At 27.3% G+C, this 18,840-nt stretch overlaps 1 protein-coding gene across 1 annotated transcript in view; it reads left to right on the forward strand.

Annotated features, from left to right (window-relative positions):
• The window catches only part of LOC111627815 (charged multivesicular body protein 1a-like), a 38,330-nt gene extending 19,546 nt beyond the window's left edge, over positions 1–18,784 (forward strand). Inside the window, exons 4-7 of the mRNA XM_023371464.1 lie at positions 3,373–3,441; positions 11,304–11,363; positions 12,022–12,215; positions 18,216–18,784. Coding sequence (XP_023227232.1) covers positions 3,373–3,441; positions 11,304–11,363; positions 12,022–12,215; positions 18,216–18,237 — 345 coding nt within the window. The 3' untranslated portion in view covers positions 18,238–18,784. The remainder of the gene's footprint in view (positions 1–3,372; positions 3,442–11,303; positions 11,364–12,021; positions 12,216–18,215) is intronic.
• Positions 18,785–18,840: the final 56 nt, after the last annotated feature.

Here is an 18,840-nt window from a genome sequence, read left to right on the forward strand (position 1 = left end):
ATATATAATTATATATTCAGTACCTAATTTATATATAATTAATATATAATTATATGTACAGTACCTAATTTATATATAATTTATATATAATACTAAACAGACGATAGCAAACTCAATTTAGCCGCTCCGTAGCGTGGCGCAGGGTCGGAGGAAAGTAGTTCGGCTGCTCATCCACTATTGGTCCAGACTCTATCAATCTTCTCGCGAAACGATGTTATAGGAGGTACGTTATACGAAAGTTTCTACAATTTTTCGCTACGTTATAGGAATTGTCGTTATAGGAACGTACGTTATAGGGGGGTCGACTGTATAGAGTTTAACGTTATTTCACTGATGTAGATTAAAAAGTTGAATAAAATAAAATTTGTATGCTTTTTTATTAATTTTTTTTAATTGCTCAAATTAAGTATTTGACTCGTGATTTGGAGTTATTAAAGTTCAAATTTAATTAAACCACAGGTGGATCAAAAGGTTTGCCATTGCTGATCTAGATAATCATTTATTATCTAGTATTCTTTCCATTTTTATGTTTTCTTGATAATATCTCTGAAAGCTTTTCATTTTCATTCAATTTTCATACTGTATATTTAAAAAATTATTTTTTTTATATAGTATGGTTGTACTAATCTGAACTAATTGAGACCAGTGGTACTTCAGATTAATGAAAAGTTCAGTTTTACAGAGATACCATATTTTCTGCATTTTCCATAGTTTCTATGGAAGTCATATGTAAATTGTGGACTTAGACTTAACAGAACAAGTAACCCTAAAAACTAGAAAACTCTCTTTTAAACTCTTTAATAAGCATGCTAATATGACACTTATATGATACTTAATAAAAATACAGTATAATGTAATTACATACTTCTTAAAACTTCTGTTTCAGTGTTGCCAGATGTTTTTTCCTTTTAAAAGAAAAAAACATCTGGCAACATGAAATAGAAGTTTTAAGAAATATGTAATTACATTATACTGTATTTTTATTAATAATTATATAAACAATATAATTAATATTAAACAATTTATTTTTTTGTAATTAAAGATAAATAGGACTGTAATTGATGCAGATTGTCATATCCAGTTGTCATAAAACTAAGTAACACTTTCAGTTTTATCTTGTCCAAGAAATTGCATTTCTTGGACAAGATAAAACTGTAATATGAAGTATGTAATTACATTATACTGTATTTCTTGTCCAAGAAATGCAATTTCTTGGACAAGATAATTGCATTTCTTCAAGGTATTGCATTTCTTACTACTAGAACGATTAAGAATGTTTGTGTTTGCATAGCTACCAAAAATTTGCTCAGTATATCTGTGAAGTACCCTCCTCATAACTATCAGAAATACATGAGAAATCATGTAATTAAAATTGAGATGGCATTTTGCTCATTATAACTGTGAACTTGTTATATCTGTGTTAATTATAACCAAGTTAATTGTAATTACTTTCTATAATTTGTATTTTTGACATTTAATTTTGATTATTTACCTTATACTTTTGTAAGATATAAGTTTCCCTACAAATCATATATTTTCATAATATTAAAAATTTTTTTTCTAAAATTATAAGTATCATGAATTTATTTCTTACTAGTTGTTACCCGCGACTTTGCCCATGGAGGTTTTGCAAGCAAACCCCATTTATATTCAGTATTTCAACAACCATAGTAATTGTTATATAACACCTACCACTGAGAATGATGAGAATTGCTGAGAATCAAATGAAACTATTTTCGACATGATCAATTTTCTGGAACATTTACAATCGTTCTATAATCAAACCATTGCAATAACGATAACAAATTCAAATTTAAAACGGTTCGAACATTTGGTTAAAAAATCAAAATATATAAAAATATTTATAACAATGTCTGAAATGTTATCAGTTTAATACACCTAAGTACTTAATGAAGACTAAATGTTGTTGAAAACGAAAAATCGCATCTAAATTAATACAGTAGAAGCCATTCTTTTGATTAAGCCTTAATGCTCTCCCTCTCCCCCGCGGGGGAATTTCGAAAAATTCCTTCTTAGTGTGTGTTTCCATGACATACCCTAACTGTGTACCAAATTTCACCTCTAGGTTCAGCAGTTTGCTCTGGGCGATGATGAATCAGTTACTCAATCAGTCAGGACAAGTAATTTTATATATTTAGATTTATGGTAAATGTCTTGGATTACTACTTTAATTACATAATTTAAAATTATGATAAACTTAATAAAAGGCATTATTTGAAATGAACATTTAATAGTGTAATAAATCGTAAAACAATTTTTCTCAAGACTTCAATAATTATGAAACAGACATTAATTTCATAGATATAATTAATATCTACAAATCCACTATTGTATGTATAGAGAGAATCAATTATCCAAAACAGATTTCAACAAGAAAACTAGAACATTTAACATTGCAAATACCACAGAGACCAAACTCTATGTAACTGGAAATTACTAAATCATCTGTTGATTGTAGAACTGTGAAGCTAGATTATATATAAATATATATATAATGTAGTTTCACAGTTCTATATATATACATAATATTATATTAGATTTTGAGTAAATTAATTTGCCTTTAAATATATTAATTGCATCATAATGTTTATTGTTTACAAAACTTTAAATGCACAATATTTGTCATATCTAATAAGCAAAACAAACAAGTTTCTGGATTATCCAAAAGATTCCCTGGTTGCATCCATCAAGTTTAAATAATTGAGTTTTCACTGTATATTTGTATGTGTCATGGTATGATTTGTTTTATTATAATTTCTTTTGAATAAAATGTTTCTATTATTTTTTTGTATGTATGTATTATTAGAAATATGGTAATATTCTTTATAGCAAACATCTCTACAATAAATTTCTTACAAAATAAATTTTTTTCCAAGAACTGGCAGTTTTTATATAAAATAGTCTATTGTAAAAATTTAATTTACATTTAAAAACCTTTTAATTGGTTTCTATAAAGCTGCTTTTGTAATTTTATTATAATTAACTGTTTTTTATAATCAAAAATACAGAATTCAATTATATGTTACAGATTATTGACTACCTGCATTTTTATCTATCTATAAAATGTTTTGGTGAAAGGGTCTGAACTGTTACCAAGAAATTAAATAAAAAATCAAATAAACTTTATTACAGATTTTGCTTCTTTATTTTATGCATAGATCTAATTGTATTATAAAAACATAAAAATTATATAAAATCTTACCTGCAAGTAAATTCTTATATTTTCCTTATATAAGTAAAAAGAACAAATTCATATTGTTTACAAAACAAGTTTTGAATGAACATTACAAAAAAATTTTGTTGTTTTCTGCTTTTTATTAGTAAACTAACTTAATGAATTTAATTGTATAGGTTACAAAGAATATGAGTGGTGTTGTTAAAGCTTTGGACAAAGCAATTAATTCGATGGATTTACAAAAGGTATTTTTAATTTTATTTACATGATATTTTTAATTTTAAATACAGTAGAGTGTCGATTATCTGATTTAATTGGGGACTGAGGATGTTCAGAAAATCGATTTTTCGGATAACCGATTATGTACAAAAAAATACATTATTAATATAGTATATTAGTATATCCCAATAATAGTATATTAATATATTCCAAAATAATTGTAAAAAACAATGGAGTAGGACAAAATTTCAAAAAATTTTGAAGTTATATAATATCCATAAGTCAGAAGTGAAAGAAAAATATAATTTTTTTGTGTAATTTACATTTATGTAAGAAGAATAGAGCATATTAATATATTCCAGGTTTGTTAAATTTTTCTCCATTGTGTGTCGCTTTGTGTTGAATTTTCATCGATGTTAAGCCTAACGAAAATTTTTATAATAATAATTGTGGCTATTGTATTGTTAAAAATTATTTTTTTATTTTGTACAAGCAAAATAAATATATTAAAAAATATAAAAACAAAAAAATTATACTTTAGAAGTTAATCTAGTATCAAAAATGTTCGATTCAGCACGACAGTGTCTGATGGAATGCTTTCGGTTAACCGACATTTCGGTTGATTGGCATTCAGATAATCGACACTCTACTGTAATTAAATTCAGAAATTAAATTTTAAGAATAGTGAAAAACTTTTGTAATTTAACCTTTTTCAATTATTTTAAATTTTGAAAAAATTGAAATAAGTGACATTTTACAGTTTAATGCTTTTTATTAAAATGTTTTCATGTAATACACTTACCATGAGATTTTATAGTTTTTTGCAATAAAGGAGTGTTTGATGCTATTTAATTATGTATCAATTTTTTTTTCTACTCCAGACTTTTCTGGCTGTAATCTAGCTAGCTATATAAATTGCTAATCTGCATGACTGTATTTGTCAATTTTTAACATACCAAAATAAGGAATATCTGGAGTTTATTGTACCATTAATTGTCTCTAATTGATCAGTTTTCTTCTCTGATTTTTTTAAATGACAATAGACTAGAATATTAACATTAAGGTTTTTAAATTATGTAAAATATTTTGTGATGATATTGTTACAGGTATACTGTTTAATAATGTGGATGTTTTAATCAAAGAAAACACAATTTCAAAAGAAACATTAAAAGTGCTTTATTCAAAGTAATGTCCATCACTAGCTACACATTTTCCCCATCTTTCAGGTAATTTGTGGATACCATCTCAATAAAACTGTTTTTGTTTTGAGGCAAACCATTTAGAGACCCATTTTTCTACTTCTTCATATGTTTTGAAGTGCTGCTCAGAAAGTGCATGTGCCATTGATTGGAACAAGTGGAAATCAGGAGGAGCAAGGTCTGGTGAGTATGGAGGGTGGGTTAATATTTCCCAGGCACAATCTTTTAACATGTCTTTCACTGGTTTTGAAATGTGTGATGGTGCATTATCATGAAGCAAAATTACTTAGCCATGTCTTCTGGCCCTTTCTGGTCATTTTATGCTCAAATTGTGGTTCAAATTGATTATTTATCATCAGTAATAATCAGTATTAATGGTTTCACCTGGTTTTAGAAGTTCATAATACACTACACCTTCCTGATCCCACCAAATGCGAAGCATTGTCTTCTTTCTGAGGAAATTTGTCCTTGCAGTCAATGTTGATGGATGACCTGGATCAACCCACGATTTTGTGTGTTTAGGATTATCAAAATAAATCCACTTCTCATCACCAGTCACAATCTGATGCAAAAAGACTTTTTCATGCTGTTGAAGCAACATTTTACTGATGACTTTTCAGTTTTCCATTTGTCTTTCATTCAGTTGGTGTGGTATCCATTTTCCTTCTTTTAAAATCTTTTTCATTGCTTGTAAACAATCAGAAATTATTTGCTGAGCAATATTTAATCTTTCTGCAAGTTATTTTTGAGTTTGACATGCATCTTCACCCAATAATGCTNTTATATGTTACAGATTATTGACTACCTGCATTTTTATCTATCTATAAAATGTTTTGGTGAAAGGGTCTGAACTGTTACCAAGAAATTAAATAAAAAATCAAATAAACTTTATTACAGATTTTGCTTCTTTATTTTATGCATAGATCTAATTGTATTATAAAAACATAAAAATTATATAAAATCTTACCTGCAAGTAAATTCTTATATTTTCCTTATATAAGTAAAAAGAACAAATTCATATTGTTTACAAAACAAGTTTTGAATGAACATTACAAAAAAATTTTGTTGTTTTCTGCTTTTTATTAGTAAACTAACTTAATGAATTTAATTGTATAGGTTACAAAGAATATGAGTGGTGTTGTTAAAGCTTTGGACAAAGCAATTAATTCGATGGATTTACAAAAGGTATTTTTAATTTTATTTACATGATATTTTTAATTTTAAATACAGTAGAGTGTCGATTATCTGATTTAATTGGGGACTGAGGATGTTCAGAAAATCGATTTTTCGGATAACCGATTATGTACAAAAAAATACATTATTAATATAGTATATTAGTATATCCCAATAATAGTATATTAAAACATTCCAAAATAATTGTAAAAAACAATGGAGTAGGACAAAATTTCAAAAAATTTTGAAGTTATATAATATCCATAAGTCAGAAGTGAAAGAAAAATATAATTTTTTTGTGTAATTTACATTTATGTAAGAAGAATAGAGCATATTAATATATTCCAGGTTTGTTAAATTTTTCTCCATTGTGTGTCGCTTTGTGTTGAATTTTCATCGATGTTAAGCCTAACGAAAATTTTTATAATAATAATTGTGGCTATTGTATTGTTAAAAATTATTTTTTTATTTTGTACAAGCAAAATAAATATATTAAAAAATATAAAAACAAAAAAATTATACTTTAGAAGTTAATCTAGTATCAAAAATGTTCGATTCAGCACGACAGTGTCTGATGGAATGCTTTCGGTTAACCGACATTTCGGTTGATTGGCATTCAGATAATCGACATTCTACTGTAATTAAATTCAGAAATTAAATTTTAAGAATAGTGAAAAACTTTTGTAATTTAACCTTTTTCAATTATTTTAAATTTTGAAAAAATTGAAATAAGTGACATTTTACAGTTTAATGCTTTTTATTAAAATGTTTTCATGTAATACACTTACCATGAGATTTTATAGTTTTTTGCAATAAAGGAGTGTTTGATGCTATTTAATTATGTATCAATTTTTTTTTCTACTCCAGACTTTTCTGGCTGTAATCTAGCTAGCTATATAAATTGCTAATCTGCATGACTGTATTTGTCAATTTTTAACATACCAAAATAAGGAATATCTGGAGTTTATTGTACCATTAATTGTCTCTAATTGATCAGTTTTCTTCTCTGATTTTTTTAAATGACAATAGACTAGAATATTAACATTAAGGTTTTTAAATTATGTAAAATATTTTGTGATGATATTGTTACAGGTATACTGTTTAATAATGTGGATGTTTTAATCAAAGAAAACACAATTTCAAAAGAAACATTAAAAGTGCTTTATTCAAAGTAATGTCCATCACTAGCTACACATTTTCCCCATCTTTCAGGTAATTTGTGGATACCATCTCAATAAAACTGTTTTTGTTTTGAGGCAAACCATTTAGAGACCCATTTTTCTACTTCTTCATATGTTTTGAAGTGCTGCTCAGAAAGTGCATGTGCCATTGATTGGAACAAGTGGAAATCAGGAGGAGCAAGGTCTGGTGAGTATGGAGGGTGGGTTAATATTTCCCAGGCACAATCTTTTAACATGTCTTTCACTGGTTTTGAAATGTGTGATGGTGCATTATCATGAAGCAAAATTACTTAGCCATGTCTTCTGGCCCTTTCTGGTCATTTTATGCTCAAATTGTGGTTCAAATTGATTATTTATCATCAGTAATAATCAGTATTAATGGTTTCACCTGGTTTTAGAAGTTCATAATACACTACACCTTCCTGATCCCACCAAATGCGAAGCATTGTCTTCTTTCTGAGGAAATTTGTCCTTGCAGTCAATGTTGATGGATGACCTGGATCAACCCACGATTTTGTGTGTTTAGGATTATCAAAATAAATCCACTTCTCATCACCAGTCACAATCTGATGCAAAAAGACTTTTTCATGCTGTTGAAGCAACATTTTACTGATGACTTTTCAGTTTTCCATTTGTCTTTCATTCAGTTGGTGTGGTATCCATTTTCCTTCTTTTAAAATCTTTTTCATTGCTTGTAAACAATCAGAAATTATTTGCTGAGCAATATTTAATCTTTCTGCAAGTTATTTTTGAGTTTGACATGCATCTTCACCCAATAATGCTTGTAACTGTTGGTCTTCAAACATTTTTTGACTTTCACATTGAAATCATCACATTTAAACCAACGTTCACAAGTATCTTAAGATGGGGCATGTTTACCATAAGTTTCCCAAAGTATACAATAACTTTCAGCAGCACTTTTCTTCAAAATATAGTAATGAATTAAAACTTCCTGCAAATGTTTTTTTTGACAAAATATTTGACATATCTATATATATATATAAATGGATGTGTGTGTCTATATATTTCACTTTTCAGCCAAAACTATACATCGCACATGAATGGTGTTTGTATGTGGTAGTAGCCCCAAGTCTCCATTCGTGCACTATGGTGGTTGCATCTTGATAGCTATAAGGGTGCAGGAGATATGGGGGCTTAAAGTGGTTGACTTCGAAGATTTTCTATTTCGATTTTAAAAACGTTCGAACCGTTTTAAATTCGAATTTGTATTTGAATTGGTTCGATTATAGAACGATTGTAAACGTTCCAGAAAATTTATCAAATTGAAAATAGTTCGTTTGACTGGACATAAAAATTCTCTAATTAGTCTGGAAACAGGGGACCTAATTCTTGCATTCTGTGCTATAAGGGTGTGGGAGATATGGGGTTGAAAGTGGTTGACTTCGAAGATGTGTAACAATGGAAGTGTCAATAATAGAAGTGTTAACAATGGAAGTGTTGAGTAACAAAGGAAGTGTTAATATAAAGCAGCATGCAAGATTTACAGGCGGTTTTTTGCGTTTTTGTGGGAAATCGAACATATTTTTAGACTCATGTAAAAATTCTCTAATTAGTCTGGAAACAGGGGACCTAATTCTTGCATTCTGTGAAAACAAGTAAGATTGGCTTTAATGTAATTATCTTAATCTTCACTATCGTTACTTTTTGCCCAGTGAAGCGGGTCCTTGCAGCTAGATTCTAGATTACTTAGAAAAACAGTCTTTTATATATAAAAAAAACTATATTACATACAAATAAAAACCCAGTGAAGTGGGTCCTTGCAGCTAGTTTAAGCATAAAAATATCTATGATGTGAACACCTTCAGAAAGTTTGACATATAAAGTTTTAAAGCTTGTTGTCAATTCAACAAAATGGCATACACATCAAATCAGATATATATCAACATATCTGTACTGCCATCTATTGAACAAAATCTGCATTATTAATTGGTACACCTGGTATTTCTCTCATTATTATTTTTGGTATTATTTTTCTTGTCTATATAATTATTTAAATTAAACTATAAATTATTTTCTTGTATAACATTATATAGAACACCTATGTTTTGTGAACTATTTTAGTTTACTTAAAAAACTAAAATTATTTTTCTTCCTTTCTGAGATAGTATTGTTAGCATTATGAAATAAAGCCATATGATAGAAGCAATAAAACTCAAGCTGAGAAGAATTTTAATTAGTTATTACAACTCACAATGTTTTTATGAATTAAAATAATTAGCGTAAATTATCATATCAAGCTTATACAATCATTCTTAGAGTATTTCTTCAAGTTGCATTTAACTCATAAATAACTTTGAATGCAATGAAAGTATTAGAGAATTATAAAATAAAATCTGATGTAAAATTAACTTAATATGAATGATTATTTTCAAGAGACAGTAATATAAGTAAAAAAAAATTATTGTATTTTAGTATTTTTAAGTTAGAATGATTTAAATGCAGGCAGCTGGCATATATAGCTGGTATGATGGTCACAGTAATAGTATTTTAGAGTATAGTCAAACCTTGGTTTACGAACTTAATTCATTCCTAAAAGTTGTTTGGAAACCAATTTATTCTCAAACTGAAACAAATTTTTTCATAAGAAACAATGTAAAATGGATTAATCTGTTCCCAACCTGCAAAAAAAAAACTTTATTNATATTTAAAGAAAAAAAATTTTAGCATGGTTAATTGTTATGTTGTGTTGAATTAAGCTTCTGTGAATTTCTGAGTAATTTAAATTTCAGAGAAAAGCAGTTTAAAAATATTAAAGCCACAAACTATTGTTATATACATAAATATGTGTTTGTGTTTTTCCTAATGATAATTAACTAAATTAATAAAAGCATGGCATAAAAAAATTGATCATTTTATTATATTTGAGCTGAAATTTAACTTTCTTTCTGACAAAAAAAAAAAATTAGGAAAAAATGGAAATAAGCTAAGAATTATAAACATCAATGAATTATCCATAAAATATGTTTGGGAGTGGCTAATAATATAAGACTAATTTAAATGCATATTATATTTATATTAAATTAAAAATAATTTAAAAAACAGTTAATCATGACTTTTTAATTACAATAATTCTCACAATAAACGTATTCCAGAAATATGAGCACCCCTCCTCATATATTGTATTTCTCAAATTAGAAGCACATCATGAAATTGATGTACAGTACTTTAATTTTCGAAGTACAAGTATATGAGTAATTTGAAGTACTGATAATTACATGTGCAAGATAGATTTCTCTTCCCAAAATAAAAGAAAAATTTTAGAACTTGAGAAGTTGTTAATTTCATTTTCAGAATTGTATAAACCATGTTTAATAAGGTAAAGAAGGATACCCGTTGTCCAGAATTCATCTTGTACATTAAAAGTGAAAAATTAATTTCTCACTTTTAACATACAAGATGAATTCTGGACAACGGTTATCCTTCTTTACCTTATTAAAGGTTAAAAAGCAGTGGCATAAGTTACATGCCCAGCTAGTATTCTTAATAAACCATGTTAAAAATAATTTAGAAAAGTTAATTCTATGACTATTTTTATTTAAGATATAAAAGCATCTTTGAAATAAAAGAGCATGACCGAGATAGACATGCTCCTTCTCATACATTAAAAAAAAGTAATAATAATAACAAAAAGCATCTGCTTCTATATACTATATATTTTTCTTTTTTTTCCTTCAAAGTTACAGATAAAAAATTTTATTAATAATTGCAATTATCAGTTTTTGAAAAAATGCCTGTGATGTCTAATGACGCAAGGTGAATCTCGGTACCACTGACTCGGTCAGGCCATCGACTTTCTTTAACAAAGGAAGTATAAGAAGTTGACTATTGGTGATTGATTCTGTCAAGTGGCTTGCTTGGAAACTGAGCTATCATATAGCAACTGGAGCATATTTGCTCTAGTTGCCATATGGTAATTTTGTTTGTAAACAGGGGCATTCATAACCCAAGGTTTGACTGTACTTAGATACACATACCATTAAAGACATTTTTTCCCTCTAGAAGATCCAAGTTTGACTTTGTCAAGAACTTCGGGAATTTATCATGAATTGTCTGTTTTGGCTTTACCTCAGTTTGGCTTAATCAAATTTATGATGGATATGATTAAAAGGTTTTCTTATTGCTTGCAGGGCAGGAAGAGTTAAAAAAAATTTTGCATATATAATCAAACAATCTATAAATCAATAATTTTTTCCCAATTTTCTATTCAGCTATAAAAACTATTAAAATAATACAATTAAATTAATATAAAAGTTGGATATGTAGAGAAATTAATATAAATGTTTGTGTAATTTTTGATATATAAATTTTATTTAGGTTTCAGCTGTTATGGAAAAATTTGAACAACAGTTTGAAGATTTAGATGTCAGAACTTCAGTAAGTATAATTTCATTTCATTTCATTTTTACATGAAATATAATTTTTAGTTTTAGATAATGTGTTATATATTTATTAATTGTCAAAGAACAATTAATTTTACATGTTTACTTTTTTTCTATAAAATATTTGATAGTTATTATCCTTTGCATTCTATTATTAAATTTCTGTGGGAGTTGCATACATAAGACACTCCCATGTTTACATTTCTCACCCACATGCTTATAAACCTATTTGCTTGCATTTCCAAGTTAATCTATGACTTAAAACTTCAATTCTATAAATATAAATTGTAATATTAAAATGATTTTAGTATTTATTAATAGTAAAATTACTTTTATTATAATTTATGATTTTACATTAATTGTATTGATAATTCTGTTCTCTTATAAAAATAAAAATTATGCATTTTATATTTACTATATCACTCCTTTCTTTAGTTACAAAAATAAGTTTAGGCAATATAAAATGTATAAAATTACATATAAATTACAATATGGTCTTTCAGTAATTATGATTAATCTATTTTAGTGTATTACACATGTTAGTTATTAGGAATTATTGATACTTAAATCTTTTGATAAGTAATTTCTTGTTAAAAAATTTTTTCTAATAGATTAAATTTTTATGCATATTTTTATATATTAATGATATATAGGTTTTAGAAGATGCCATGGGTAGTGTCACAACAACTTCAACTCCTTTAGAACAGGTTGATAATTTAATACAGCAAGTAGCTGAAGAAAACGGACTAGAAATCATGGATAAATTAGCAGAAGGAGGAAGTGTACCAGCTGGCACTGTTTCAGTTGGGGAGAGATCCAAAGCAGAAGAGGATTCTTTAAGTCGCAGGTATTACTGTGTATTTGAAAATAAGATTTAAATATATGAAATGTTTTTTAGTATGTATATGACATCATTAGTTGTTTTTAACTTTTATTATTCGTGATAATTAGTAAAACTGTAGTATCTCAGTTATTTTAAAATTATAATGATGCATTTTTTTAACATTAGAAATATTAGTTTTATTAATGTTATTAGTAGTAGTAATTATAAATAATATTACATACAGTAGAGCATCGATTATCTGAATCAATTGGGGACTGGGGTTGTTCGGAAAATCGATTTTTCGGATAACCAATCATATATAAAAAATATAATAACCTGTCCCACGTTGAAATTTGTTCAAATCCTGGCACGTCCTTAAGCACCCTCTCATGGTCGTGTTAGTGCTGCCAGCTAAAACATGCACACCAACAAAAATAATATTGGAGTAATTCAAGACATAACCAAAGATTGCAAGCGATACAGCACTAGTAGAAATTAAAATTTGCCGACTGGAAAGCTTTTGGTTAATTGATGTTTCAGTTGATTGATATTTGGATAATCTATGCTCTACTGTAGTTAACTATTAATTATCACATTTATGCTGCCACTCTAGAAATAACTACTTTATTGGTTGCATTCGTGTTTAAAAAGTTTGACTATGTGACATCTATTCAGTATTTCTGTTTTCTGTAGTGTAATGCAAGTGTGATAAGATCTAATAGTCTAGCTCTTATAAATCTAGATTACTCTCATCACAACATATTATGTAGTGTATGTTGAATTATGTCTGTGGCAAGGCAACCTATATTATCTACACATGATGTTAGCTTGTAAAATTTGTTTGCTCCAAAGTGTGCTGACTAGCCATCAGACTGCTTCTAGAAATAGCATATGAATGATGTACTTCTATGGTTGAATATATAAATATTGGATTTTTTGTAATATTTAAAGAAAAAAAATTTTAGCATGGTTAATTGTTATGTTGTGTTGAATTAAGCTTCTGTGAATTTCTGAGTAATTTAAATTTCAGAGAAAAGCAGTTTAAAAATATTAAAGCCACAAACTATTGTTATATACATAAATATGTGTTTGTGTTTTTCCTAATGATAATTAACTAAATTAATAAAAGCATGGCATAAAAAAATTGATCATTTTATTATATTTGAGCTGAAATTTAACTTTCTTTCTGACAAAAAAAAAAAAATTAGGAAAAAATGGAAATAAGCTAAGAATTATAAACATCAATGAATTATCCATAAAATATGTTTGGGAGTGGCTAATAATATAAGACTAATTTAAATGCATATTATATTTATATTAAATTAAAAATAATTTAAAAAACAGTTAATCATGACTTTTTAATTACAATAATTCTCACAATAAACGTATTCCAGAAATATGAGCACCCCTCCTCATATATTGTATTTCTCAAATTAGAAGCACATCATGAAATTGATGTACAGTACTTTAATTTTCGAAGTACAAGTATATGAGTAATTTGAAGTACTGATAATTACATGTGCAAGATAGATTTCTCTTCCCAAAATAAAAGAAAAATTTTAGAACTTGAGAAGTTGTTAATTTCATTTTCAGAATTGTATAAACCATGTTTAATAAGGTAAAGAAGGATACCCGTTGTCCAGAATTCATCTTGTACGTTAAAAGTGAAAAATTAATTTCTCACTTTTAACATACAAGATGAATTCTGGACAACGGTTATCCTTCTTTACCTTATTAAAGGTTAAAAAGCAGTGGCATAAGTTACATGCCCAGCTAGTATTCTTAATAAACCATGTTAAAAATAATTTAGAAAAGTTAATTCTATGACTATTTTTATTTAAGATATAAAAGCATCTTTGAAATAAAAGAGCATGACCGAGATAGACATGCTCCTTCTCATACATTAAAAAAAAGTAATAATAATAACAAAAAGCATCTGCTTCTATATACTATATATTTTTCTTTTTTTTCCTTCAAAGTTACAGATAAAAAATTTTATTAATAATTGCAATTATCAGTTTTTGAAAAAATGCCCAATTTTTATGCTTAATTTGTAATATATCTGTGATCAGTTAATATTTTTCAAAAAAAATTTTTATTGAGAAAAAATTTAATATTTACTATAGGTTTTCTAATATAGAAGCATGTTTATGTGATAGAATAATTATAATTTTCAAATAGAAAAAATTTATTTGTAATTAGCTAAACATTAATTCAATGATAGGATAGTCCATCTAGCAGTACACTGGTGGAGAAAATCACAATTTTCTGGCAAAATTTTTAACAATAGAAAAGCTTGTTTTGTGTTTGGATAATGTAGGCTACCTTGCCTCTGTATACATGGATTACAGGTACAATAAATATCTTATCATTTTTCCACAGATGCTTTTTCTTGATTGAGTTTTCTGTAGTTATTGATTTTGATCAGTAAAGATTTTATCTATATTTTGCATTTTGTCTGTGTTTGGGATGGATATGTATATAATTTATAAATATTTTTGTTTGTCAAAAAATGTGACTGCAAATATGGTCTGTTGTGATGAATGGTTTTATTTAATATATATATTATATTTATTTAATATAAAATATATTATGATTAAACTATAATCATAATATATTTTATATCTAGATAGTATCATAGGTAGTATCAGAATGTCAGCAATTTTTTGGCTATTTTGATTTTTATTCATAACAATTATATATTGATTATTTAAAAACTATCAGGTAATATAAAACATAAGGCAATTTTTAAACAGATATCGGGTTAGCATTCACTTGTTCTAAGCAGATAGGCTTTTCCTGGGAATGTCCTCTAAATCCAAATTTTACTATTATTATGTTGTATTTATTTGTAAGAGAAGTTTTATGTTGATGAGACTGACTTTCCTCTACAAGGGCGAGTGAATCTTTCTATGAAGATTTTGGATGTATATACCAGTATGTACAGTACATCCGAAATCTGTATATATATAATATGCATCTGTATGCTTGATGTACTGTACTGTACTTACCATGATTTTGGATGTATATATACATCCAAAATCAAACATCGGGATAGAGATGTTGTTATCTAATATATATATATATTAGATAATTAGGTATACTAGAGATAGATGTTAGGTGTCATCTCTTATCTAAATTAACAATTATAATAATTTAATTATTTTAATAAATAATTTAAACAATCTGAAAGAAAAGAACTAGCTGGAGCAGGCTTGAACCTGCAACCTCCTGGAAGCAAAGGCTTGCTTGGGGTCCGGATGGTGTAACTGGCAAGCACACCGCATGGTAAGCAGAGGTTGTGGGTTCAAACCCTGCTCCAGGCTAGTTTTTTCTTCCAGTGTTCTAAATTATTTATTAAAAATTATTAAATTATAATTATTAAGAGATGATTCTCTTATCTAAATTAATAATTAATAATGTCTACCTCTACTACCAAATTACTTATTATCTAATTATTAAATATAACATAATAATATAAATTATTATGTTTTATGAACATCAAGGAATTATCCAGAAAATATGTTTGGGAGTGGATAATAATAAAAGACTAATTTAAATGCATATTATATTTATATTAAATTAAAAATAATTTAAAAAGCAGTTAACCATGACTTTTTAATTATGACTTTTAGATTATAAATGGCAATTGTTTTGCTTGGATTTCACTTCATTAATGCTATTCATATTTTCTTCTGGAGTTTTTGTATGTCCAATGTATAATTTCAAATGAGTGTGCAAATTATGGTGTGGCAAATATATTTGTTTTAATTTTTTTATTTTTTTGCAATAAGATTTGTTGTTAGTGCTGTGTTTAACCAGTTTTTCTATTATTTTCTTAAGTTTTGTTTTTGTGTATGTGAATTTATGAATATGGCCTGTTTGAATCCTATATACATAGAAATTTTGTTCTCATCCATTGTGTGTGATGGTGATTTAGCTATGTTTTATGGATGCATATACAGTAGAGCATCGATTATCCGACTCAGTTGGGGACTGGGGTTGGTCAGATAATTGAAAAGTCAGATAATCGAGAAGTATGAAAAAATCCATTATTAGTGTAGTATATTATATTCCACGTAATTAGTATATTATTAGTGTAGTATATTATATCCCATGTAATTAGTATATTAGTATATCGCTATTAATTAAATAACCTACTTCGCATTGAAATTTCCTCCATGTTAAGCCTATCAAATTTCTTTTAAAAATAATAATCGTCGCTATTGTATCGTTAAATATTAGAAAATTAAGCCTCGTTTAAATACTGGCTCCCTTTCATGGTCGATCCAGTGTTGCCAGCTAAAACACGTAAAAATAATATTAAAGTAGCCAAGACATAGCCAAATATTGTAGCGCCACATCACTAGCGGACATTTGAATTTGCCGACTAGAACGCGGTCAGTTAACCGAGGTGATGGTTAATCGGGGGTCGGATAATCGATGCTCTACTGTACTTTTATATCATCCATGTATGAGATGTAATAATGTATATTGTATCATTTTGCTATATTTGATGATGATTTCATACTCTAATTTGTTTGAAAATCAGACTAAGAATTCCAATTAGAATTCCAGAAAATCATAATTTCAATTTTATTTTGAATTCATAACAAGATTTCTATTTATAAATCAAAACTTTTAAACATATAACAGTTCATCTAAATTAAATCTAGTAATCATCTCATCTGTTCAAATTAGCTCATTTTAAACTTTTCTTTCTTTCCAGTTTACACTTTGCTTTGATTCTTTTTAACTTTTTTTTGTTTCAAGAAGTCTATCAAGGATTAACCTTTTTTCAGGGAAACCTTTACCCTTTGTTTTTAATTTTAGCTTATTCTATTATGTCCAAAGAATTTTCATTTTATCCAGTTACATGTTTTTAAACTATTTATTGATGTGATGTGTTTCTTCTTTTATCTGTAGACTGCTAGTAGAGTCAAATTTATATGTGCGTAATGCAACTAAAGCATTTATAGTCACTTAGAGTGACTCTGAGTACATCTCTTGTAATTTGAGATTTATTTTATTACTGGGTTAAGTATTTTTTTAAATAAAAATAAGTAGGATATTGGTGCCTCCTATTGCTGACTGCTTCCAATAGTCAGCTGTGTAAGCTGAAATCTGTGAGTGGTTAGTCTATTGGAGCAGGTTTAGGCAAACTGTTTTCAGAGGAAGTATCATAAGATGACCCCATTCTCAATGACCTGTAAGAATAACAGATTGCCTCACTCATGATGGGAAAAATTATTTCACAATACTCTTTCTTGTAGTTGACCATATAGTGAGGCATTGTCAGGTCTTTAGAAGACAGTGAGGGCTTCATGTTTCAGCTGCGTGTTTTCTACAGAATGCCTATTATTTAGCTCACGTATCCTTTCACAGTTGCCATACTTGTGAGGCTCTCAATAAATGAAAACACAGTTGTAGACTGCCATAAATTATCATGCAACCTGCTGGTTGACTATTGGGTGAACAGCCTATGATTAAATTTTTTTTTTCAAAATGTAAACAAAGGTCTAATAAAAATAGTTTTTTATCCCACAAGTATAAAACAGATTTTATTTTCATATATGAATATTGCTTTTTGTGTTATTTTATACCATAATAAAAAATATCAAATTCCAAAACAGCTTTAAATGGTGTCATTATCCTGTGTGTCAACCATTTCATTGATATGATTATTGCATGCATATTTTCATTAGCAATTTTTATTGGCTTAGCATGATTGACTATGTAATTTTCAGTGTTGTCCAATGTTTTTTGCATTGTATTTATTCGTGTTGTTTGATGTAGTCAAGTGTTGTTTGTGAAATAAGATGTATGATTGTCTTAAGTTAATAATCCTTTCTTATGAAATTTCTTATAAAGTTATTATTTATATGTTGTTACATCTGTTTCAAATTTGTAATTTATAAAAATGTATTTGTAATGGTATAGAATTATTATTTAATATTTCTTTGATTTTATTTCTATTCTATAAGAGAGTTTTTTTTTCTTAAATATTAAAAATTTTTTTTGTAGATTGGCTGCTCTGAGAAATTAAAGTACTTTACTGTCCATTGGAAATGAATAACCAATATGTATGTTCAGTTTCAATTTTGTGATTATTACTTATCTGAAAGATAAACCGTAAAAACATTACCTGCCATATTAACTCTGAGGCTGTGAATATATATTATAAAGGGAGTTTCTTTCAGTGAAACCTTCCGAAAACAATTTATTTCTATAGAGTTTATCACCTTTTGAGATTTGGCAAATTTTTGTTTTCGTAATAACTGCAACCATAAAACAGTTTTCATACTAGTACCTATCTGTGCCTTGCCTTTTTTTTTTATGCCAAATGTTTGTGATTCAAGTTGAATATATAAAATACATATTGCGCTGTAAAATTCAATGTATCCTGTAAATAAAATAAATAAAATATAGTCTTGGAAGAACTGTTAAAGTTGATATATTAATTTAGAACTTTCTAGTGTGTTATTGTATATTACTAGAATTTTCTAAACCATTATATGTATAATATGTAAAATTCCTTTTTAACTGTATATTGTGATTATGAAATAATATAAAATCCTTTTTTAAGAATAATTTATTAAAAACATATCTGATAATTTTTGGTGAATATTAGTATATCGCTATTAATTAA

Source organism: Centruroides sculpturatus, unplaced genomic scaffold (genome assembly GCF_000671375.1).
Source record: "Centruroides sculpturatus isolate CEXI.00-Female unplaced genomic scaffold, Cexi_2.0 scaffold377, whole genome shotgun sequence".
NCBI lineage: Eukaryota > Metazoa > Arthropoda > Arachnida > Scorpiones > Buthidae > Centruroides > Centruroides sculpturatus.